The sequence below is a fragment of the Mytilus edulis genome, chromosome 3, assembly GCF_963676685.1.
Source record: "Mytilus edulis chromosome 3, xbMytEdul2.2, whole genome shotgun sequence".
NCBI classification, from domain to species: Eukaryota; Metazoa; Mollusca; class Bivalvia; order Mytilida; family Mytilidae; genus Mytilus; species Mytilus edulis.
In genome coordinates, this window is record NC_092346.1 from 102,057,575 (window position 1) to 102,085,405 (window position 27,831).

The 27,831-nt window shown below is 31.7% G+C and overlaps 2 protein-coding genes across 5 annotated transcripts; both read left to right on the forward strand.

Moving 5' to 3' along the window:
* Positions 1-555: 555 nt before the first annotated feature.
* Positions 556-13,460, forward strand: LOC139518020 (calmodulin-like). Of its 3 annotated transcripts, none has more exons than XM_071309652.1 (5): positions 556-686; positions 7,822-7,852; positions 11,154-11,297; positions 12,559-12,801; positions 13,277-13,460. In XM_071309652.1, the coding sequence occupies exons 1-5, from the start codon at positions 666-668 to the stop codon at positions 13,303-13,305; spliced, it is 468 nt and encodes a 155-aa protein (XP_071165753.1). In that variant the 5' UTR covers positions 556-665; the 3' UTR covers positions 13,306-13,460. The 3 variants fall into 3 exon arrangements, with proteins under 3 accessions (XP_071165753.1, XP_071165755.1, XP_071165754.1); XM_071309654.1 differs by having other exon boundaries at positions 612-680; XM_071309653.1 differs by lacking the exon at positions 556-686 and adding an exon at positions 7,011-7,110.
* A 2,870-nt stretch (positions 13,461-16,330) lies between these two features.
* On the forward strand, positions 16,331-27,592 carry LOC139518021 (calmodulin-like). Of its 2 annotated transcripts, none has more exons than XM_071309655.1 (5): positions 16,331-16,461; positions 20,407-20,434; positions 22,682-22,825; positions 25,181-25,423; positions 26,501-26,667. In XM_071309655.1, exons 1-5 carry the CDS (start codon positions 16,381-16,383, stop codon positions 26,527-26,529), a joined length of 525 nt encoding a protein of 174 aa, XP_071165756.1. In that variant the 5' UTR covers positions 16,331-16,380; the 3' UTR covers positions 26,530-26,667. The 2 variants fall into 2 exon arrangements, with proteins under 2 accessions (XP_071165756.1, XP_071165757.1); XM_071309656.1 differs by lacking the exon at positions 16,331-16,461 and adding an exon at positions 19,123-19,422 and having other exon boundaries at positions 26,501-27,592.
* Positions 27,593-27,831: the final 239 nt, after the last annotated feature.

Sequence of the window (27,831 nt, forward strand, 5' to 3'; positions counted from 1 at the left end):
AAAGTATAGTTTCATTTGATTAATTGTTTGTTGTTCAGCCATAATCTGATATCAGGTATCCCAATGGTCGAATAGGGGCGAAGTACTGGCCACTACACGTCCCGGGAGGTGTCGTCACCGACCCCCTCCGTTACATTATATAGGGTATCCCCCCCTCCCCCCTTATGAAAAGTTATGGATCCGCCACTGAATATCTGTTTTATAATTCAATTATATCGTTTTCAAAACTCTAAGAAATTGTAACATGCAAAATTAAAAAAAAAATGTAAATTTTTGGCAATTTGGCCGCGTCTACAAAAAAAACAATACCATGCAACATGACTTTGACCTGTCTATTACCAGTTAACATATATTAGTTAGTAATGTATAAATAACATGACAAAGTCAAAAAGAAGCTTATCAAAGCTTAGAGTTGGAATAAAAATACATACAATAATAAATACTTTTAAATAATTGATTATACATTAGTAAATTGTTCACGGATCACCCGAAACTTTGTACATAACCGTAACTTAATCCTACATGTACTGAGATATAGTCAGTATTTAACAATAAAGGTTAATACAGTTAGTATGAATGATATCATCATTGCCCCCATAACACAATAGCATTTATTAAATCACGCAGATATACCATAATCCATATGAACACTATAGGATACTAAGATGACCACGGAACTGGTAGATGTGAGTAGATTTGTCATTTTTATGTCAATTGTAAATCATATTGGTAAAACTTTTTCAAAACGATTTTAATGTGTTTATGACTTACAATTTTACATAAGACTCGTTGCGAAAAACTGTTTGCTACATGTACATGTATGTATCTATATACCTATATACCCAGATGGTTAAATATTTTGAAGTTGATGTAATTTTAAATGAACATTATTCAAATCAACTTTGAAGGTTCCGATAGTTAAAATCAAGAAGAAAAAACATTAGTATGCTGTCATGTTATAATCGTCATAGAAAAGTTAATCCGGGCCCTAGAATTTAAAAATTAATCGTGCGTTTATTTGCATAAACAGTATAACAGCAACACTCCTGAGTTTTGATACATCTCACGTGGACATTAAATGTGTGTTATCGTTTGATTGTGCATTATAAAAAGGAACAGTGTACAATATCTTCTGAAGATTTCAGGTGAACAGTTAGTTGACGGATTATGCATTCCCTAAAGTTTTTATATAGTTTTAAATGATTTTAAAATTTTACTGTTTTGTTGTTTTTAAGGCTCTATATCGACCTGTCTTTTCATTTCTTAATTTATTAGTTTTATAGCTTTTCTGCCTTTCTCGTTGTCTGGTTTGATAAATGTCTTCAGAACAATCCTCTAATGGAAGAAAGTTGAAACTCCGCATTTCTATTATTGCCTCAAATATTTTTGACCTTTCAACTGCAGATCGATAATCAACAGTTAGAGGGGTAAAACTATCATTTTGAATAACAATTTTATGTTTTCATACGAGTAAGATGTTCCCATGCATGGTTTATAAAATTAAGTGGTATGACTGCTAATGATACAAAGACCATAAACTTATTGAAATAGTAAAGACAAAACATCATTTTTTTAAGTATATTTGACACAATAAATGAATTTTTGTAAAATAAAAAAGTTCGTACACGGTTTTTTTTATGTTTCATGTTTCATACATTTACTGTTTGTTAAAAAAACTTTATCGATATTAAAAATCATATAAGTATACTACAAAAAAGAAGTAACTCCAATTTGACAGGTATTGAGCTTTGGTTATTTATAAAAATAAGTAAAAACTACATTAGACTGATGAATAGTTCCACCATTATTGAAATGGGGGTAATAATCATGCAGATTCCCTCCATATAACTTCCCTCAATGGACTCGTACACTTTGTAAACCGTATTTGTTTCATGATAACGAGTATCCGTTTTACACGATAGAGGAATAAAAAAGTAGTTAATGTGTTATCTTTTGATAATGAATGAAAATACCACGTACGTCCGAAGCTATTTTCTGGATTAATAACTTCATCAGGAACGGTGGTCAAACCCTGACATTTGAACCTATTTTTCAATGACTTGACTATTAAAGTCTTAGTTTTTTAAACTGATTTGATAGACATTATTTTCTGAAACTACAAACATATACGTGAATGTGAATTAATACTTTGCTTTAGTAATACATATGTATATGGAGAAATGCTTTGGTTTTAAGCTCTTCCATATGTAATGCTGAATGAAAAATTAAGTGGTATTAATGATACCATGCATGATTCATTAAGACCCTGCTTAACATATTCAATGTAGAATTTGGCTATTCATAAGACCCTACTAATAATATTGGTCATATTGCGTCTCCCATTTTAAAGTTTTTCGACTGACTCAGTGATAGTCCATCACTGACATATTATTAGAAAAAACTAACACAGATAAAAGAACGATTATTGAAATATCAAATATATACTGACACACTGACACAGGGACATAGATGAACACTGACCTATTATAAATACACAATGACATAGAGTATCACTGACTAACTTTATAAACACGGACACAGTGACACAGTGCCATGTACTATTTGTGACATAATGTGTATACGCTGACACAGTGACATAAACTATAACTGACTAACTTTATAAACACTGACACAGTCCCACAGTGCCATATACTATCTATGACATAATGTGTATACGCTGACACAGTGACATAACTATAACTGAAGTTGTATATACATGACACAGTGATATAGATGATCACTGATATACTAATTAGATATAAGAAGATGTGGTATGAGTGCCAATGAGACAACTCTTCATTCAAGTCACAATTTGTAAAAGTAAACCATTATAGGTCAAAGTACGGTCTTCAACACGGAGCCTTGACTCGCACCGAACAAAGCTATAAAGAGCCCCAAAATGACTAGTGTAAAACACACGACAACAACTGAACATCTGATTCCTGACTCAGGACAGGTGCAAACAATTGCAGCGGGTTTTAACATTTTAACAGATACCAACCTTCGTCCTTATCCTAAACAATAGTGTAACATCACAACATAAAGACACACTATAAAATATCAATTGAAATGGCTTAATCAACTCAATCAAAAGACATATTAACACAAGTGTACATACACTGAATAAATAAATGGAGGAAATAAAATCAATCAATAAATCAATCAAAAGTATAAGGTTCCGCTGTGAAATGTTAGACAATTTCATAAAAACAACAATAACCTTGAACAAAAGTCCGTCGTTTACAATAATATACAAAGGTAAAACATGTATATACATTGACACAGTGACATATACTATTCCTGACATACATATTGTATTTACACTTTCTATCACTAACAATGTATAATCACTGACATAATGACAGACTATCTCTGACATAATGTATATTCACTGACATAGTGACAGACTATCTCTGACATAGTGTATATTCACTGACATAGTGACAGACTATCTCTGACATAATGTATATTCACTGACATAGTGACAGACTATCTTTGACATAATGTATATTCACTTACATAGTGACATATTATCACTGACATAATGTATATTCAATGACATAGTGACAAACTATCTCTGACATAGTGTTTATTCACTGACATAGTGGCAGACTTTCTCTGACATAATGACAGACTATCTCTGACATAATGTATATTCACTGACATAGTGACAGATTATCTCTAAAATAGTGTATATTCACTGACATAGTGAAAGACTATCTTTGACATAATACATATTCACTGACATAGTGACATACTCTTTGAAATAATGCATATTCGCTGACATAATGACAGACTATCTTTGTCATATTGTATATTTACTGACATAGTGACAGACTATCTTTGATATAATGTATATTCACTGACATAGTAACAGACTATCTCTGATATATGATATAAACACTGACATAGTGACTATCTATAACATATAGTGTTGCGAAACTATCGTATCCATTTCACCGTCCAGGAAGTACAACCCTTTTGCACGGTTTTTATCTACATCACCTCAAGTAAATATTTAGATTCTTGGTAATACTAGGACAAAAAAGTCATCCTCTGGACACGATATAATCTTTAATTGTCAATAGAAAGATCTAGATTTTAGATTTTTGTTGTTTTTTACATAGACATTTTTTATCTTTCATATTAGACAATATGATGTATCTTGTATTCAGTATGAACCTGTTAAAAAGTTAAATATATAGGAATATCGTTTTGTCATCATTTTAACATTCACTAAATGACTTGTCTTATCCTATAAGTATACATGGTCTTCTTGTTCTTTTTTCAGATATTGGATAAAATAATTGTTTAAATAAAATATGATTATAAGTCAGAGTAAAACGAGTATTATTAGTTTTAACAGAATATGCATGTATCAGTACTGGATGTCAAATAATCAAAAATTCATTCTGAACTATTAGTCAATATTTACACCAACTAAATAACAAGTTTATGCTTTGGATAATCAATGATACAATTATTCTCTGCTTTTACTATAACTTATCTCAAAATACAGCAAGCATACTTAGTAACAATACAGGTACTAAAAACTAATGTATTACTGATGCATATAAGAGGAATCAAATAAGGGGGTGACTTAAAGGCAAGGTTCCCCTATGAAGGTTTTAGCTGTTCTGTTTATTTATTTCCATATGTTTCGTAAATTTTCAGGCGTTTTATATATTTTGCGTGTCTGGTGTAGTTTAGTATTGAAAGAAGTATTTAAGACCCAGGGGAATAAGTATTTACAATATAACGATTACATTACATTATACATTGATTGTCCACATCTAAACTATAATTGCATATATAGACTTCTGTACAAAAAACGAAGAATTTCATCAAGAATTTGCGATAATTTATCCTTATGTTCGCACTTTAAAAAAAAACACATTTTAATCTTGACTAAATTTTAGAGTAACGGCTTTATGTATGTTTTTTGGGTTTAAAATACCGGTATCATCTTGTATTTCAGAAATTGTAGTCTTATTGTAAATGCCTAAAGAAAATGATAAACTGTGAAGGAATAAGACAAACAATGTTTTATCTTAACTTTCCTTGAAGTTAACATTTAAAATGTCCTGTACCAAGTCATCAAATATGTTGTTATCAAATAGTTTGAATCTATTTGTTGTACTTCGGTGTACCTGTTGTTCTCTTGTTTTCCTCTTATACTGGTGGTTGATTTTTTCCCCGTCGGTTTCAGTTTGTAACCCGGATTTGTTTAAATCTCAATCGATTTATTACTTTTACTTTTGAACGCCATTATTATCGACTCCTAGCTGTAGACTTTAATTATTACTGTAAAAAGAATTGTGAAATTATGACAATGAAAAATTGATGCAATATTATTCGAATGCCACCAGGCTTCATAAATATTCACAGTTTTACTATGTTAAGACTTTATTCAGGTTGAAGCAGTTTTCGTTAATATTCATCAAAAGCTTTCCTTTCCAAAAACTTTGAAGCCAAAAACATACTGGCACAATAACATCCCTTAAAGGCATTACAAAACGGTTATTTGAATATTATGGACCAATCATATTAGTTACTGGTGTCTACATATTGAAAACTATCGCATTTCTTGACACTTCAAAATCATCTAAAGAACAATTACCAATTCGACAAGGAAGGAGTAGAAGCTACAAAAAGTATGGCGGCCTGGCTAAAAAAAAGCCGCGGGTAAGCAGCTGGTCGTGACAAGTTTAGAGCGATATTTATGGTTTACAAGAAGCGGCAAAATTGAATTGCTATTTCACCCTCAGATATATATCATAGTGATTGATTGATTGATTGATTGAGGTTTAATTGCACTTCCATCGTTGTTGGCTATTTCATGGCAGCCAGTTTGTATTGGTGGCAGAACTTCTGGACATTCGGTAGGAAAACTTAAAAACCTTGTCAATTAAGATTGAAGTCGAACTCACCTGCCACGTGCGGTGATGTAGTAGTTGGACTTCTTTTACAACCCAGCCACCGATGCGCCTATAATGGTCTATAATAGTAGCTAGTCGTGGTCCTGACACATTACCGTATAGAATTACCCTTTAAATTAGTTAAAATATGCTTCATGTCAGTTAACTGCTAGTAGTCTGTCGTTATTTATGTATTATTGTCATTTTGTTTATTTGCTTTGGTTACATCTTCTGACATCGGACTCGGACTTCTCTTGAACTGAATTTTAATGTGCCTATTGTTATGCGTTTACTTTTCTACATTGGCTAGAGGTATAGGGGGAGGGTTGAGATCTCACAAACATGTTTAACCCCGTCGCATTTTTACGCCTGTCCCAAGTCAGGAGCCTCTGGCCTTTGTTAGTCTTGTATTATTTTAATTTTAGTTTCTTGTGTACAATTTGGAAATTAGTATGGCGTTCATTATCACTGAACTAGTATATATTTGTTTAGGGGCCAGCTGAAAGACGCCTCCGGGTGCGGGAATTTCTCGCTACATTGAAGACCTATTGGTGACCTGCTGTTTTTTTTTCTTTTCTTTCTATGGTCGGGTTGTTGTCTCTTTGACACATTCCCCATTTCCATTCTCAATTTTATTCATGTAAAATATTCTGTTAAAAAATATTACTGTATAGTGTTATATTGACCTATTCTACTTTCGCCGAGTTAATTTCGTGATCTTCATTCTCATCAGCAGTTATCTCCCTTCCATTAATAATACATACTATTAGTTCCTTAACAAGCAATCAATAATTCAAGATCTGACCAACAATACAGAGACCTTGAACACTAAAATCATTAACACTTAAATCATTGATATACTAATATTCCAATGAATTCGATGTTTGTACTAAGAGAGTGGCTGTATTCTTGTTTAATGTTGCATGAAGCATAAAAGTATTTACCTTTAAAATTTATATACTAAAGAGACAACAATCTATTCCAATAAATCTATAGTTTATCTATTATACTCTTTTCTTACTTATTTCACATAAAAATTGTTGCTGGAGTATAATAATACAATACATTCAATTGAACTTTTATAAATATTTAATTTGTCAAAGAGGATTAAATAAATTGAGACTAGCGATAATATGTTTAACTTCCAATGTAAATATCTATAACTTGATTGTGTAATATGGAAATCAATGTTGTGAGTATTTTTTCTTTTACTTTTTATACTTTTTCCCCATAAATTCGGTTATTTAAGTGTTAATACTAGGATATGTTTTAGTTATTACATTTTATTTTGTTCATTCTACTTTATTACTTTCCATTTCTTTGTGATTTAAACTTTTTAAGTTTTCATAACTTTAAAATATTATTGTTGTATTATGAGGCAGGCCTAATTTGATTTCTAGTTTCGTATTTCTTTCTGTTTGAATTAAAGACGATATTTCTTATTCAATTTTTTGTTTTCATTAAAAAAAAATATATATTGTCATGAAAAATAATTGATAAGCATCGTGTTTGGTGAGAACATTTGGGGTGATGAACAATATTGTAGAAAAAAATATAAAAGATCAGAATACCAAAATTCTATTGATTCCCTCTCACGAATTGATTCATTCACGATTATTGTTTCTTTGACGTCCAGTGGCAAATATCATTCTTTAATAGTTATAAGGTTTTCAGTTACATGCGCCTGTTTGCAGTGTCGCCCGTGGAATTCTACATTTTAATGTTGCATTACTAATCTTATTTCATCCATACGAAGAGGCATATAAAAGATATAATAAATTACTAACAAATTGTAAATCAGCAAGCGACATCCAAAAACTAGAAATCAAATAGGTGGTCGCCGCGTGTTCTTAATTTTGTAAAATATGTGTAATTAATCTATTATATTTTTAATTCATTTTAGGAAACTCAGATTCCTGAAGAACAGTTAAGAGGTAGGTAAACGTTACGAAAGAATTTTCGGAAGGTTTCTCACAATCTCATACAATCTAAGAACTAAAAGAATATAGCAATCTTCTCTCAGAGAAGGCGCGATTACATATCTTAATTCATACTTGTTATACAAATAACAGTGGTAGCCTTCTCTGGGTTGAGGCGATTAAAAACTTGGTTTCATACTTTTTATACAAATAACAGTGGTAGCCTTCTCTGGGAGGACGATATTACAAAACTTTGCTTCAAGCTTGTTATACAAATAACAGTGGTAGCCTTCTCTGGGAGGACGATATTACAAAACTTTGCTTCAAGCTTGTTATACAAATAACAGTGGTAGCCTTCTCTGGGAGGACGATATTACAAAACTTTGCTTCAAGCTTGTTATACAAATAACACTGGTAGCCTTATCTGGGAGGACGATATTACAAAACTTTGCTTCAAGTTTGTTATACGAATAACACTGGTAGCCTTCTCTGGGTTGTGGCGATTAAAAACTTGGTTTCATACTTTTTATACAAATAACAGTGGTAGCCTTATCTGGGAGGACGATATTACAAAACTTTGCTTCAAGCTTGTTATACGAATAACAGTGGTAGCCTTTTCCTGGAGGGAGGCGATCTCAATACAGGTCTTCAACGGTGATAGCCTTCTCGGTGGGAGGCGATTACAATGCAGGTCTTCAACAGTGGTAGCCTTCTCTCGGTGGGAGGCGATTACAATACTTGGCTTCATACTTGTAATACAGATAACAGTGATAGCCTTCTCGGAGTAGGAAGCGATTACAATACAGGTCTTTAACAGTGGTAATATTTCCTCGGTCGGAGGCGGTAACAATACTTGCATTCACACTTGTTATACAAATAACAATGGTAACTCTCTCTGGGAAGATCTGGTTACAATATAGGTATTCATACTTGTAATACATATAAAAGTGACAGTCTTCTCTCGGTGGGAGACGATTATAAATAACAATGGTAACTCTCTCTTGGATGACCAGGGTACAATACAAGTTAAAGATAATTTAAGAGACAAATAGCCTTTGGACATCAGAACAGATTCATTTAAAATCATGAAGAACTTGTTTTTTATCACTGATTTAGCCTAACGTAAAGTACGGACTTAGTAAAAAAATATTTACACAGAATATATATTCACTTTTGTCATAAAGCTACTCAAGTATTTTCACTTCATTGACGTATGTACCCAATCTTTGATTAAAGGGTTCCCGTAAAAGGTAAACCCAGAAAAGCATTCCGGATGCATCAAATGTATAAATGTTTATGCTTATGTACGTGTTGGTAGTAATATGATTAATTAACAAAATATTAAAAAATAACCCTCGATGATATTTTGCCTGTTGTATGGTAATTAACACTCAAGTAGAATTAGTAAGTTTAATTATACTAGTAAACAGGTGTTAAAAGGTCTATTTCAAAATCTTATTACTTTAACGTTAAGGATATAGTTTAATAACTAATCTTTTTCACACATGTACCTACAAAAGGGTTTGTTCAGATCTCTGCGCTTTGTAATCAGAATGTGGATGTACTTTGAAAACAAAAGCATGATAAAAGTATGAAACTAACTCGTTAGTAGTTGTATTTTTTTCATATCCTAACAATATTTTTTGTTTATTAGTTCTGTTCTATTTGAGAATGATGTCTTGATGGCCTATGTTTTGAGTCTCTGTTAACTGTTATAGATTCACGGCAATCTAGTGCTTGCAATATTGACGTATAAACACGTGCGTGTTGCTGAAGACTGATTGTTGACCTCTGTTTAGTTATCTCATTGACGTATAAACACGTGCGTGTTGTTGAAGACTGTATGTTGTCACATTGACATATAAACACGTGCGTGTTTTTGAAGACTTTATGTTGACCTCTCTTGAGTTATCTCATTGACGTATAAACACGTGCATACTGTTGAAGACTATATGTTGACCTCTGTTGAGTTATCTCATTGACGTATTAACACGTGCGTGTTATTGAAGACTGTTTGTTGACCTCTGTTGTGTTATCTCATTGACGTATTATAAACACGTGCGTGTTGCTGAAGACTATATGTTGTCATATTGACATATAAACACGTGCGTGTTGTTGAAGATTGTATGTTGACCTCTGTTGTGTTATCTCATTGACGTATTATAAACACGTGCGTGTCGTTGAAGACTCTATGTTGACCTCTCTTGTGTTGTCTCATTGACGTATAAACACGTGCGTGTTGTTGAAGACTGTATGTTGACCTCTCTCGTGTTGTCTCATTGACGTTTAGCTCTCATCTCATTTTGTTTGTCGTAGAGTTTTTTTTATCATTGATTAATACTCATCATCTCCTTATATTCATTAAAAAAATCCAAAAAAAAAAGAATATAAAGTAAGGACACAGTAAAACAAAAAATGTTTTTAAAGTTTGAATGATTATTCTCTTCACCTTTATGATTTTACAATGAGCTAGTATTTATATCGTTTGATAATTCTAAAAAAAAATCATTATTGTACATTAAGGAGTTTGATTATATAGGATGTAACATAGTGGGAATCAATTATGTATATTTGTTTTCGGCTTCAATGGAAAGGAAAGTTTGAATATCGAATTTCCATAAAACATACTTAGCCATCCAGAGAAGGTTAAAATGAAATAAAATTTCGTTATCTTGTGCCTTAATTAAACTAGCTATATTGATCAGAACTGAATGAGAAATACATTTTAAATTATGTTGTTTTGGAATTTTTTTCTTTTTGTTTAATAGGCGGTACAAAAGAGTTAAAACAAATTAAATAGTATTTGCATGTCGCTATTTCCAATACAGGTATTGATAGGACAGGGTTTCGAGGAAAGGCAAATTATAGTAAAAGTAATCTACTGTTTTTGCACTATTTACTTGCTTCCTATACTTTTCACCATTACCGTTGGAATATATGCAAGTTTAAAAAGGAGGACAATCTGAAACCTTTTGAAAAGATTACATCTTTCATTATTTCCAAGAGCTTTTTAATCCGATTTTAGATTTGGTTTCATTATATATACGCGTTTTGTAAAATAAACCGTTTAATGAATATTAATAATATAATGCATGTTCGAATAGTATTATCATTGCGCTGTGTTTGTAAACGTCGTTGTATCATTGCATATATTAATATGTCGACGGGGAAGTGGAAAACGTTAGTTGACCAGCTACCAAATAACACAAACCAATTGTCTTTGTTAATTTGATTTCGAGTTTTAAATGCTATAGATTTCGTTTTTTTACATCATCATCATGGTGTCTTTTATGATATATGGTATTATTTGTTCCAGAATTTAAAGAGGCATTTAGTCTGTTTGACAAGGATGGTGACGGAACTATTTCGTCGGCAGAACTCGGTGTCGTAATGAGATCATTGGGTCAAAACCCGAGTGACCAGGAACTAACAGATCTAGTCAATGAAGTAGATATTGATGGTAAGCTTCCGAGTTAATATTTCGTGCATAATCGAAAAAAATCAAATATACAAAAAGACAAATATTCGGTTGAGGGAGGGTTTTATTCATTCATCTCAACCTCCGTTTTTCATGCGTCTATTTCTGATTTGTTCATAAATTAAAAATAATTCAGACATTACTGGAGTGCTTCTCACACGAAATGAAGGAGAAGTAGAAGAATTAGGAATAGGCATTAAGATAAGGTTCATGTGTCATTACTGCATTGGTTGACTGAATGAAGGGTATTGTATCGATATCTCTGTATAAACTCCCTACATTGGTTGGCTGAATGAAGGGTACTGTATCGGTATCTCTGTATAAACTCCCTGCATTGGTTGGCTGAATGAAGGGTACTGTATCGGTATCTCTGTATAAACTCCCTGCATTGGTTGGCTGAATGAAGGGTACTGTATCGGTATCTCTGTATAAACTCCCTGCATTGGTTGACTGAATGAAGGGTATTGTATCGGTATCTCTGTATAAACTCCCTACATTGGTTGGCTGAATGAAGGGTACTGTATCGGTATCTCTGTATAAACTCCCTGCATTGGTTGGCTGAATGAAGGGTACTGTATCGGTATCTCTATATAAACTCCCTGAATTGGTTGGCTGAATGAAGGGTACTGTATCGGTATCTCTGTATAAACTCCCTGAATTGGTTGGCTGAATGAAGGGTACTGTATCGGTATCTCTGTATAAACTCCCTGCATTGGTTGGCTGAATGAAGGGTACTGTATCGGTATCTCTGTATAAACTCCCTGCATTGGTTGGCTGAATGAAGGGTACTGTATCGGTATCTCTGTATAAACTCCCTGCATTGGTTGGCTGAATGAAGGGTACTGTATCGGTATCTCTGTATAAACTCCCTGCATTGGTTGGCTGAATGAAGGGTACTGTATCGGTATCTCTGTATAAACTCCCTGCATTGGTTGGCTGAATGAAGGGTACTGTATCGGTATCTCTGTATAAACTCCCTGCATTGGTCGGCTGAATGAAGGGTACTGTATCGGTATCTCTGTATAAACTCCCTGCATTGGTCGGCTGAATGAAGGGTACTGTATCGGTATCTCTGTATAAACTCCCTGCATTGGTTGGCTGAATGAAGGGTACTGTATCGGTATAAACTCCCTTATCTTTGAAGAGTTTTTGTTTAAATCAATTCTGCTTTTATATGATAACAAGTAAAACAAGAGATTTCGTTTGATGTTAATTTATTTTGATTATTGCTGTATGTTTACAGGCAATGGAATTATAGATTTTCAAGAGTTTTTGACGATGATGGCCAAGAAAATGAAGGATACCGACACAGAAGAAGAGATTCGGGAAGCTTTCAGAGTTTTCGATAAAGATGGAAGTGGATCAATATCAGCAAATGACCTTCGACATATTATGACTAACCTTGGCGACAAACTCCCGGATGAGGAAGTGGATGAGATGATACAAGAAGCTGACTTGGACGGTGATGGTCAAATTGATTACATTGGTAGGTATTATTTATACATCAGGAGGCCACATCAAGTACGGGTCAGGGTACTAGATGTACCGATTATCAGGTTGTCTGCTGATATCAGATACAAGTCACAATGTGAAGCTTTTTATCAAGTGAGCAACACATATTGCTCGGTTTATTGTAAAGAATAAAAACTTGTAAAAAAGATACGGAATATACGTGAATGAATCAGCAACCCAACAACACACATAACAAAAGCAAACACATATTGGTCAACATAAAGACATATACAATGGACAGGGCTGATGTCTTCACAAGATAGCAGCCACCGTTGCTTGGGTTTAATAATGTATAATTCTGCCAGCTCCTGTGAGCCTTAAGTTTCTTTTATACATAGATATTCTTATATACATTACATAAAATTACGATGTTTCGTATGATTATCATGGTTGTAACTTAATTAATAAGAAAATTATGTAATTATTGAAAATATTGCTTTCTTTTTTAGAGTTCGTGAAGATGATGTGTGGAAAATAGCGATCCAAGGAGAGTTCAAACATATCTAAGATATTATTTTGATACTATGCACAGACAATACATGTGAAAAAATACCACCATTCATTTCAATTGATTAATTTATTACTTATGTTGTATAAAGATGTGTTATTGTTAGAAATAAACTGATCATATAACTGGTTGTTTTTCTATTGCAATGAATGCTTTATATTTTCCCCGCCACACATTGGTGTGCCTATTATAAGTCATGTTCTCCGATTAAAAGAACAACTTTTATAGAATTCGATGTTGACCCGGCATAGTCTCAATTGAATTAATTTAGATCTTTTCAGTTTGAGGAGATTTAAATTTTGACATATTTAATAGACACGTGTGTACTGTTACAAACTGTGTGTTAATCTATATAAACATTCATCTAGGTTTAATGTGTGGGATTGCTGTCTCATCGACGATATCTCCACATGCAAGTGTAATAATTTACAAGAAAAAGGCTTGAATGTTAAAAACTAATTTGAGTTATCTACCTTACATTGGTCAAGAGCTCCATCAATTCAACATAACTGCATGGAGAAACCATAGGCTTTCGATGTTGTTGTTCATCTAAATGATACTTTTGCCGATTGAGAACTGTATTCAGACCATTTTGAGCCCAAACATTCATTGAAATTAGAGTAGCTGTATAATAAAAAGTGATGTAAATTAAAGATTTTCAGAGTGATATTCTTAGTAAGTTAGTTATGGCAAGATTATAGACATTGGTTGAAAATATGCATATAGAAAGATGGTACATGACCAATTCATGATAAATATGGTACGTGTTCAATATAGGATTCACATGGTTATCATGAATTTAAATAATAATCAAAATCTACAAAGTGACCCAAATAAAATAAAAATCCCTCTAAAGCGCTGAAAATGCATCATCGTATTAAGAATAAAATAAAAAATCAAAGACAGATAAAACATACTCATCAGAGGCTAATACTCAAATGGAAATACTCATCAGAGGCTAATACTCAAATGGATATACTCATCAGAGGCTAATACTCAAATGGAAATACTCATCAGAGGCTAATACTCAAATGGATATACTCATCAGAGGCTAATACTCAAATGGAAATACTCATCAGAGGCTAATACTCAAATGGAAATGCTCATCAGAGGCTAATACTCAAATGGAAATGCATTGATTGATTGATTGATAGGTGATTGCTCTACGCCGAATCAGAAACGGGAAAAAACAGAACTGTCTATCATAAAAAAGCTCAATACGTCAATACATACATGTATTAAAACAAAATAAAAAATGGTTAACACACTTATTGTCTAAAAATCATACATATGATAGATTTCCCTTGACATATTTGCCAAAACACAGTATATGCCTGGTATCTTTTATGACAACCACTGTATAGAAGCCACTGTGGTGTGGACGCCCTGAGGATGCCACCAGCTCATTGATCACCACTTACACATGAATGATTATTGATGTTCATTTTCTGTAAATTTACTGTTCGTACAATGATTCAACATTTGCAACACTTTAGTTTTTCTCGCATTATAAGTCTGAGAAATTAGTGAGTTTTTCCACAGAGTGGTATCTAAATTACATATAAAAAAAGAAGATTGCCAATGAGACAACTCTCCACAAGAGACCAAATGACACAGAAATTAACAACTATATGTCACCGTATAGCCTTTAACAATGAGTAAAATCCATACCGCATAGTCAGCTATATAAGGCCTTGAAATGGCAAATATTAAACAATTCATACGAGGAAACTATAAACGGCCTAATTTATGTACAGCAAAATAAACAAAAACTATATACTTTATTATGCAACACATCAACAAACGACAACCACTGAATTACAGGCTCCTGACTAGGGACAGACACATACATACAGAATGTACAGGGTTAAACATGCTAGCGGGATCCTCCCCCTACACTTGTTTCCATGTCAGAGGGAATGAGAACAAGTTTAGTTGAGTCATAATCGCTACAGTGCTCATCTAAAGGCTAAATCTAAATTGCATTATTGTCCTCAACTAAAATCTTTAATTTGACAATGATAGTACATGCACAAGTGAATTATAATTGTAAAGCTCCTTTTAAATATATAACTGAATAGTTTTTAAATTGTTAGTTTATTATATTTAAGATTTCTTAATTCAATATTTTACTGACAACAGGAGTATCATAAATGAGGGTGTAAATGAGAACTATTACATTACAGCTTGAACATGAATACATTTACAAAAACTAAAACTACAATACACCAGTTACTCAAAATACTTTTTTTACACAGTATATATATTTAACAAAATATTTTAATAGCTTGTAAATATTGACTTACAACTTAAATGATAGTAAGGCATACTAAAAAGGAAATGAGAGAAGAAAAGTGACGTGTTTGTGTGAGTGCCTTTTATTTTGTATAATCTGACAAATCCAATATTAGAAACCCTTTTTTTTTTTAAATTCGATCATTGACATTTCCAAATAAAAGTATGTCTAAATATATATAAAATCAGGACCAAAACAAGGCAGTCAGTCAACAAGATAAACAGTAACATGTTAGAAGTTTACTTTTATATTTGTAAAAGGAGTATTTGCTTCGTATAAAGCTTCTATTCTCGCGAATCTAGCCAAATTTATGACCTCTTCATCTCTTTAAAAAAAAATCTAACTATGTTATGCGATGTTAACATATAGCTTAAATTAAATTATCAAAGCAAATGTATTTACTTCCCTTTTCTATAAGTTAGTTTCTTCATTAACCATCTGCCCGTATTATCTAGCTATACTAATTGCTTCCACAGTTTTGTTCTTTTTGTCAATCTTCAAATTAATTATTGGGATATATACTGGATTTGGTCACCCCATTCAGCCGACTTAAAAAAGATTAAATCTAAAAATATGATATTTTCCAATAAATATTGCATTGTAATAATTAAAGACAGGAAAAGAATTCGGCGAGTAGACATGGTCATGGTCGTTAACCCCATTCTTTAGATAGGTATATAATTGCACTAGTCAAACAATTTAGCAATGAATTAGTTTTTCAAATAATATACATAAAACTTTTAATATATATGTTAAAATTTATATTTAAAAGTCATGTTAGATTAAAAGGATCTAATTGGATTGAAATGGCGAAGCTTTTGCTAAAGGAGGTAATTTCATATTCTTCTACATGTAGTTATTTTCACATTTTTCTCGTCGGCTTGATAAAGGCTTGAAACACAATGCATGATACTAAAAAATGCTTGGTAGCATATGGTATGAAATAACTTACAAATCAACTACTTTTCATCAATTTTAAAGGATCATTTTTTTTTCATTCTGACGACTATTATTTAGTTTCGGCTGCCAAAAATAGCTGATCTTTAAGTATTTGAGGTTTTCATGTCATCATATACTATATGTAATTTACCTAAAATAAACCGACGATCGAAAGCTATATGTTTATATAGCATAGTTGGCCGAATAATCTGGACAAGGTGCAGGAGTTGCAACGGCATCACAGAAGCATTGGTTTCTATACCTTATTTGTAGATCTAACGTTGCTGACTAGGTGTTGATATCAAAATGTTATTGATTATGATATACGATGAACTAGATATTTTTATCTGATCTCTTTCCAATATTCCTTCTCTCTGGTGAAAGTTTTTAATCCTTATTTTCCTATCACCAACCATCAACTAAATGTTCAATGGAAATGGGAAATATGTCAAAGAGACAACAACCCGACCAAAGAGCAGATAAAAATTTCCCAACGTAATTGGTATGCAAGAGCTTGGAGATCCTATTCAGACTTTCAAACGTCACCAGTGTCTGAGCAGAAAGTTAATGAACCAGGAGTATGTCAAATAACGTGTCGTCCTTTTTCTTAAAATGTTTATCGGAAGGTACCCATACCTTGCTGATTAATATTCCGTATCAACTTCACAAATAATACACGATGGTCTTGAAGTATAGATTCTAGGTATTGACATTGTTTATCATCTTAATAACGTGTTATACTATTCTTTAGTTTGTCTTTATGAATATTACTTTTTACTGTTTAGTCTGTATTTGGTGATATCAATTTGACGCGACTCTGTACTCATACATCCCGTCATTGTGTTATTATTCTTGTCTTTCATTTTTGCTGATGTGCTTTGTCTATATGCCTGTTCATGTTTCTTTGATACATATGACGTGGCTCTGTACTTATACATCCAGTCAATGTATTACCGGTATATTTTTGTATTCTTGTCTTTCATTTTTGCTAATCTGCTTTGTCTATATGACTTTTTGTGCCTCTTTGTTATACATTTATTTTTACAATGATTAAGATTATTACACAATGTAAACTGCTGTACCCTTATATTTGACAATTTTACCTATTATGTCTGTTTGTTTTGTTAACACATCGTTGTCAAGTTAATGGAATTTGATGCGACTGTCATACAAGTAAGAGGTTTAGCTAGCTATAAAAACAGGCTCAATACACCATTTTCTACATACGAAAATGCATGTACTAAGTCAGGAATATGACAGTTGTAATACATTCAATTTGAGTTTAAGTTTTTTATTTTGCCAAATAATTAGGGACTTTCCGTTTTTAATTTTGCTCGGAGTTCAGAATTTTTGCGATTTTAATTTTTGCATTTCTTTGATTCTACAGGAAAATAACTGAACGGGAGTAGTTTGTAATTCATGTGTAAGACTTTTTAGAAAAAATATGTGTTTTATCATATTTACGGCTGTATTTTACAATAATCAGATTACTTTTGTTTTATTCACATTTTTTTTAAGGTAGATAACTCCGATTTAAGGGGGATTATTCGATAAAATATTTTTTATAAAAGAATGTGTTGTGAATTTACCTATTTTATTATGCAGAAAGAAAACGAGTCCCATGACCCAATTATTTCTTTTCGTATCAGAAAGTATATTATTAGAGCTATATTCTCATATTTTACCTTTAAATTATATGGTGCAGTTTTCTTTTATAACCCAAATTTGGATTTTCCATGCATAATCTATTCAAAATCTGACAATGTTTCTCAACCCGGTATATTGAGTTAAGTCTGCCAATTGATATTTTATCGTATGTTTTTCTTTGTTGTGATGTTATGCTATTGTTTTAGAAAAAGGGAGAAGGTTTGGATCCATTAAAACGTTTAATCCCGCTGCAAATGTTTGCACCTGTCCTAAGTCAGGAATCTGATGTACAGTAGTTGTCGTTTGTTTATGTAATATATACGTGTTTCTCGTTTCTCGTTTTGTTTATATAGATTAGACCGTTGGTTTTCCCGTTTGAATGGTTTTACACTAGTAATTTTGGGGCCCTTTATAGCTTGTTGTTCGGTGTGAGCCAAGGCTCCGTGTTGAAGGCCGTACTTTAACCTATAATGGTTTACTTTTTAAATTGTTATTTGTATGGAGAGTTGTCTCATTGGTACTCACACCACATCTTCCTATATCTATATGAAAAAAGCACGTTGATCCATTCCTTTTTATTATATTTTTGAAAAAAAGCATCATATAAACTACTGTAACATTTTGACAAATTATCAAAAAATTCTACGGATTTAAATTAAAAAACCCCATCTACCTTAATTGCGCTTTCTTATACTTTCTCAGACAATGTCGAAATGAAATGAGTACGACATGAACGTACTTTTCAGAATATAAATTTACCCATATCACTAGACTATATAATCATAGCTTGATAATATATATTTTTCTTTAACACACAGTAGATTTACTTAAAACAAATATTTAGATACCTACATTTAAAAACAACTGACCATGCGTTAATATTGTCAGATAAGTTCTTTTGAAAATATATTTATCAATGGTCATATAGTCAGCATATGAAATAAAGGGTGCATGTCGCAGCCAAAAAACGGATTTACGTATTGTTTCATAGTTTTAAACTTCGATTTAAGTTGAACAGCTACTAATGAAGACATAAAAACAAATATTTGTTAATGTTTAATTCTATAAATGGATAGGTGAATTGGAAAGTTGCAACGAATATTACGAAAAAAAACAGTTAAGATTTATATAACATTCCTGCATTTTAGAGTAACATATGTTCATTTAAATGTTATAAGGATTAATTAACTATATATGTCAAAATGGTAAGTGAATGCTATTTATAAGGATATAATTTGACCAAGAAACTAACTGCACGTTTGTGTAACAGAATATGTCACCAAACATTTCATCCTCTTAGATCAAGGGATCAGTAGTATACCGGTGTTAGAAAGTCATAAATTGATTGTGAGAAAACAAATCCGGGATACAAATTAAAACCGAAGGAAACACATCAATTATTAGAGGAAACAACAGGAACATTGAAGTGCAATAATAAAAACCCGTAAACATAAATAGAAACGAACTATATGATAAAAACTGCAATATTTCTGACTTGGTACAGGAAATTTTAAGAAAAATGATAGGTTGAACCTGGTTAATTGGCTGCCCAAGCCTCCCGCTTATAGAACAATATAGACAAATATTGCTTAAATGACAACACTACGTGACAAAACTACAGCACAAACACACACAAGAACACTCATCACAGAGAAACGCACAAATAATATTGATAGTCGACACAACATGCAAACCGCAAAACAACTGCGAATATCTTAGTTATAAGCCTGGTACCTTTAACAACTATTACCATTAAAGACTGACACCATAGCACATCACAAACAGTGATGCCCTTACGTATTGGACATGCAATCTAGAACTAAGTCTTGAAATCATACCGTGCTTAACAAAAGTTTATGATACTGCTTATGTTTTGCTCTCTTTTCACTTTAAGTCTAGTAAAGATAATGCTTCGTCCACTGGATGTATTTTGATTTACCTCTGTTTTAACTTTAGTATAAATAATGCATTTTGAAATTACCTCGGAGTTCGGTATTTTTGATATACTTGTTTCATTTTTAAACAAGTAATATTTTTTGTTTAATTCTACTTTTTTGGGTATTATTTCACCTATGTACGTACCAGACGTTCCTTACATGTAAAGTAAAAAATGTATCGATTTGTAAAAGTTCGGTTTTTAATCTTTTAATTGTTGTACTAATGATTCTTATGCTTTATTTTAATTGTAGGAAGATCTCTCAGAGGATCAAATTGCAGGTAATGTATAAGTGATTAACCAGTCTTTCTGTACATATAAGCTTGGTCTGAGGTAACGACGGTCAAGTGGGTGGAGGATAAGCCGCCGATAACTGTAAAGTTTACATCCCTTGTAAGAAGCTTATTACTTAAGCTGTTCAATGCACATGCTTTCATAGTGTCACAAGTGACCTTGCATTCTATTTAAACTGATTTAAAATATATTGATATACTTTAAACATATACAAATAAGTACATTATTTAATACCATTACCTTATCTTAACGATAAGCATATCATTCAAATAATTACTTTATCTGAAAAGGGGCATTCCCGTTTAAAATGCATTTTAAAAAGTAAAATTCAAAAATGATTTATTCAGTCCTTACAACAAAAATATAATCCTTTTCCTTTAAACATTATATCTTAGCTTTAAATTTACTTTCCGCTATAAAGATGATGTTCTCTCTCTTTGTTTACTTCAAAATTTTGTAATTTTTTTCAACGCATCTATCCCATTAAACTTGAGAAAAAGGACACAATAGATACAGGTAAATCTGCCCCATATCTTGACAACAAGGGTCGGTTGAAAACAAAACTTTACGACAAAAGAGATGATTTCAGTTTCCAAGTTGTGAACTTTCCATTTCTATGTAGCAACATTTCAGCAGCATCTACATACGGAGTATATATCTCCCAGTTCATACGATATTCAAAGGCTTATATTTCCTATCATTATGTCACTGAGAGGGTTGCTGCTCACAAGAAAGCTATTAAACCGAAAGTTCAAAAAAATTTCTAGTTGATTTTTAATATAATTCATCTTTGGGATTGTGTTACACCTACTTGGCTACATATGGCTTGTAAAACGGAAATGATAAAAAACTAAAATGCGTCTGCTTTCTTTCCTTAATGGGATAAGAATGATCATTCATTGTAAAAAGGGGTTGTTTGGTATACGTCAATTTTAATCAATTCGAAAACTAAGAAACATAGAAGCATTCAATTTAAGCATTGGAATACATTTTGCTGTATCCACTGAGTTCTATATACAAAAAATAAGAGTGTAAAACGGAGTTTGGGTATTCTCCAATGAAACTTTCAAATCAGGGATTTAAAATCAGAAAGAGTGCAATCCCTGGAAATCGATGGCAGCAGATTTCTAGAGGAGGTCGAGGCTTTTATGTGCGGCTGCCCTAACACAAGAAATATTCAAATTTTATTGTAAAGTAGTACAACTCCTCAACATGAAATCAAATTCTTGTTTCTTTGATATATTGAATATTTTGGAAAATTTAGGACTCGAGTGCATCCATTTGTAAAAAGTTTGTGACATTTTTAAATATTTATTCAAACTACGCTGCCTACCTTGAGATCTTGTTTGGAAACTCTGTGTTTATATGTACTTAACATCAACGTATCAATGATCCTTGAGAACAATATTACAATTGTTAAGTGTGAAATCTTTTTATATTTGCTATTCCTATTTGCGTTTTTGACATTATTTAAAGGTACAATTTATGAGACTGTAAACTAGTATGGAATGGTTGGTATGACACTGTTTACCTAGAGAGATACAAAAGCTATATCCGAACTCGTTATTCGAAGACAAACTGAAAATTCCATGACAATAAGGAAAAACGACCAAACTTATAACCAATGAATACATCTTCCTGATACTTAAGAAAAGTACTTTAAACTATCAAACCATTTTATGATTAACCTTGATGACCCTCTTGTTTTAAACGGCATAAGATATATCTAACTACATAGTTGCGAAAATGTGTGTAAAAAACAAGACTGAAGGAGGTATGATAATATGCCCTTATTTGGAATCTTTTATTATCTGTATTCTGTTGTGCAGACATGTCACTCGTGATATCACTATGACGTCATCAACATGTCGAATTTTTTTATTTTGATCTGAAATGGCTATATTCACACATAGTTTTACCAAAAAGATAGTTTACACTCACTAAGATCGTTGTATTAAAATTTTAATTGTATAATTCGGAAACGTAAAATCTAAAATTTATCAAAATCAAAAGGGAGCTTACGTCAATAAATATAATCAAATAAAAAATAATAAAAATTTATGAAAACTGCTCCAAGCATTTTTAAATTATTGACAAAAACCGGGAAAATCCCATTTTTTTATTGAATAAAACCCCATAACACGGAAATGTAAAATCCGAAATATATAAAAATCAAATGGGAGTTACGACAAAAGATATATATTAACATACATATCATTTTGAATATTTCTCAGAATTCAAAGAAGCATTCAGTTTATTCGACAAAGACGGAGATGGAACGATTACTACGAAGGAGTTAGGAACAGTCATGCGATCTCTAGGACAAAACCCAACAGAATCAGAATTACAAGATATGATAAATGAGGTTGATATAGATGGTAAGATATCAATGATAAACATAGTTAAGATCTTATGTAAAGCTGTCTTTTAATCTTAAAAATGAAATTATTTGTCATCGATATCTGTCTACTTTCGCGTAATTCAATACCCCTTTCACATTGTGCACCTCCTAAAATCAACAGTACGTAAGACTTGATGATACATGTTTCACTGCACACAAAACATCAACGTGAATATCCCTTTCCCATTACTGAGATATACAATGAATATAATACAAAAGTTATGAGTTAACTTACCATGCTAAACTACAAGAAAAGTGGTCAATGTAGAAATATTGGTTTAGGCCAACAAAACCCGAAACAAGTCAAGGAGCCATTAAATGCTGTACATTTTATGACCAATGTATGCAGTTGATGACTCTATGATGCTGGTGACATGTTGCAAACTTTTCCTGCTCAACTTACTTTTCTGACTTTTACTCGTCAGATCGATACTTTCCACAGCAAACACTTGACAAAAAGACAAAAGATTCAAATTACCTTTCTAAGAATACTTTTAAATACTGAGTTTTAGTTTTAATCTCAATTTCAAATGTTTTACTTGCCTAACAGACATTAACGAAATATTGATGAAACCGGATATGCTCCATTTCTCGCTTGAAATAATACTCTCCTCCCCATGATATCGTTTATTCACATCGCCAAATAGGATCAATAATTGGTGTTTTAGTTGACGTGGGCAATGATAGTTTTTTAATGTTAAATTATAATCCTGGTACATTTGATAATTATTGTATTTTCTCCCCTCTCTTGTGTTTGCTATTGGTTATTTCACAAAGGATTTATATATGTCTGTTATATAACCCTGGAAAATTATAACACACAAAACCAAAACATACGCAACGCAATATAAATAAACATGTGTTGTTGCGTATGTGTTATAATTTTCCAGGGTTATATAACAGACATATATAAATCCTTTGTGAAATAACCAATATCAAACACAAGAGAGGGGAGAAAATACAATAATTATCAAATGTACCAGGATTATAATTTAACATTAAAAGTCAAAGAAAAAAACGATAACATCATGACCAAAACGAAAACTACAAAACCACAAGCAGCATTTAACAGTACACAGCAAAACTAAAGATTGAGGAACATTAACACCTCCAATTAACTGGGATGACATCAGATTTTAAAATTAATGATGCACCGACTTATGTTTATCTTTTTTTCTTTTGCGTTTTAGTCAAGATGCTGATATTCTTTGATTTATAATTTTACTTGTATTGCCCCCCTTGTATATTTCTTATTGTTTTCTATCTTTTTTGCTTACAATAGGATATATTATGCATTTACAAAATAAATCAGGTAACGAAGGTTTTTTTTTATAATAGACTATCAATTCTAAACCTCATATGTTTCTTTTAAATTTAAAAAGTCATGTCACTTTGACCGCTAATATTATTAAACTATATGGGAGAAAATAGTATTCTGTATACTTTTGATTTTAAAATAAATATTGGTTGTTATAGTATTAGGTTTTGTTGACCCATCTGAATGGTACAAAAACATTATCTTTTGTCCTGACTTCATTATATACAAAGAACATTCAATTTATATTACAGGTTTTGTGTATATTATTTGCTCAACAACAAAATATTTTATGTTCAGATTAATACTTTAAATATCAAGACATAGGATGACGAGTATTTTCCATTTACAATTCAACATTGAATATTTTTTGAAGTATTAATTTAATAATTATGGAACACCTCAAGAAAGTTTCTCCTTAAAATCCAAACATTTAAATAATACAAGAAGCATCCAAAACAGAAGAGAATTCAACTAATATTCTCCGTTTATGATTGCATTAGAATATTTCAACACAAACACGACGTATTCCGTTGCTGTTACTTGCTTCGGAATGTTTGAAGAGAACTTTCAAGTTTCTTAAGTAGTTCATCCACGTCATGAAGTCTGTTTATTTACACTTCTTTTTTTAAAAGATAAACTGTCTTATATATCACAATTAGCCTTTGAAACATATGTTTACTAAGTATTTCATTGTTTTAAAAACAATGTTTTGTAAAATTGAGCGTTTATCAGAAAATGGTAGGTTTTAATTTTGATACGATGTTTTAAAACAATTAAAATGAGACTTCGGGTATTCGTGGTTAATACAGTCACCAAATAACATAATTATAAAAGACCAGAAATAGAGTTATCTATCTTGATTCCTTCTACAACGTTCATATATAAAATACATGCAGATAATTACAGCAATCTGTTCTGAGTGAGTACTAGTAAAAGTTTTGTAAGGCTACTTCTCTTACCACTGACACTAAATTGTTGTTAAATACATCTAATTCTATGGCTGATATCCTTCAGGAAATGGACAAATTGATTTCGAAGAATTTTTACAAATGATGGCGAAGAAAATGAAAGATACAGATACGGAGGAGGAAATGAAAGAGGCTTTTAAAGTATTTGATAGAGACAATAATGGGTTTATAAGTGCACAAGAACTTAGACTGGTAATGGCAAACCTAGGGGAAAAATTAACGGACGAGGAAGTGGAAGAGATGATAAAAGAGGCCGACATGAATGGAGATGGACAAGTAGATTATACAGGTTTGTATAACATTCCTTGGTCGTGATTCCTTGACGTGAAAAAAAATGTACCTACAATCAAGAATGGAAACAGGGAACGTGTCAAAACGACTACAATCCTACCAAAGAGCAGAAAACAGTAATGTACTACTTTGTGTATTTCTCTGTACTGAGTGATTTTGCGTTTGTTTATATTTTGAACCATATTTCTGCACGTATTGTTGTCTTTTTAGCGATGCTCTAAACATTGCATTTTATTTGGGAGATTCGTCTAGCCAGAAAACCAGGTTCAGCTCCCCATTTTGTTCTAAAAATTTCATGTACCGAGACAGGAATATAACTGTTGATATCTAAATTCCGTTTCCATGTATGGTGACGTTTGATTTTGTTTTTATCTTATAGTTTATGTTGCCATCGGTTTTGGTTTGTTACTCGGAATTGTTTTTATTTGATCGAATTATGAATATTGAAAAGCGGTATACTTATGTTGCATTTATTTGGTCTATTGTTTTTACCAAAATCGTATGACTAGTGTTGAAATCTAACACTATAACAATAGTTCTACGGTTATTACTTTTCGGATACCTTTTTCATATGTTTCTTCGTTTTAAGTCATCTATCGGTCAATACTTTCAACACAGCAATATGAACGGGTTTCTTATAAGAAAAAAAATAAACAAGCAACATAGTGATATGCATAATACTTAACAAGTGCATTAAGGTGCATTAACGACATTAACAGTACCAGTAATTTTAATGCACGAGATGAATATTTCGACTATTTCGACGATAAATATTTCTATAGAGATGTTCAAATCCAGATTACTTGAAAAACTCAAATAAAAACAAATATAAAGAATTGATCAATCCCAAAAAAAGTATAGCCAAAAATTAAAAAAAAAACAGAGCTTTGTTATACTTTGTCTTTCTTACAAATGTGTATCAGTTAAATAGTTCTAATAACAAGCTTCTTATAGTAAAGTATATTATTATGTACGAATTTTATAAATAATTTACAATTCGGTGTTATGAATTTGATCATTGAACAGAAACATTTGTCTTTGGTAGCATTATAATATACATAACTTTCCGTTGTAGAATTCGTAGTTATGATGACCAAGCGGTAGTATAAACCAATCAACTGGAATCATGAGTCTGGTTTTCAACGCAAAGAAAGGAAATGATCATCAAATTAATATGGCAATGTTTGCCTTTAGTATGCTTTTTATCAACTACTCAAGTGTTTCATTGTTAAAAGGTTTATGAACAGTTTATTAGAATGTACTTGTATTGATAAGCAAAAACTATCAGCATTGATTAATGAAAATGTTTATTATTTTGCATGACATTTTCATTGATAACAATAAATGAAGTGTATTTCTGACAGGTTAAATATTATGAGTTCAGTTAAAACATGTGACAAAAACGCCATTTAAAATAAATAGTGTATCATGAACTCCAAAACGTAAGGTAAATCGGTGCACATCAACTGGATAAACATATCCTGTTATTATTAAGAACCCATCATGGGATTCCTAGGAACGTATCAACAATCCAGTAATAGTATCAGATAAATGATAAATTTTCCTGGTTAATTTTAAGAAAACATCAATACGGTCTAGTATGTTGACAGATAATATTTTCCTAGTAAGTTAAGTTTGGTAAATAAAAATTCCGTATGTAAATGGTTGTATTTCTCAATGGCCGCATGACTATGAAAGGTGGTGCATAGATTTATATAATTTCCGTATCCCATTCATTTTACAACTCTTTCCAAGATAGTACAATATTGAAACTTTTTCTCCAGTTTCTCTTTTCCAATCGTAGCCCAAAAAGATCATTAAAAAATATGATATGCAGGAATGACAAGCCAACATACAATGCAAGAACAAACTGGTCTCTTACTTTCTTTTCATCATGTAATTGTATAAATCTAAATCGTGTGTACCGTACAATACCACATATCATTAGTTTCCCTTTATAAGTTTGGTAGACAATTCTTGAAAAGTCTTATATTTAAATGTATTTTAATAATATGTACGTTTTATTGTTACAATGGTGTATACAACATGTAAATGCTTTCAGTTTTTACAAGAATGTGATCTGAAATTATGCTGTGATAGAGATTTTATATGTTTTTACTTCATATATTTATGATCTGAAGTTTTATAATAAATTATGAATATCAATTTTAAAATAGTTTTATTTGTAAAACAAAATATTTCACGCATTTGACATTCAAACAGAGCATAATTATATAACTTTGAGTAAAACTTTATATGATGTGTCTATTCTTCTTACGTCCTTCTCGGTGATACGGATTGTAGCGGTTCAACGCAGTTACGCATTATTGTCTTTCAAATGCTAAGTTTTTAATGTTTCAGATGTTGACAAACCCATAAAAGCGTTTCAGACATACGGATTAATGA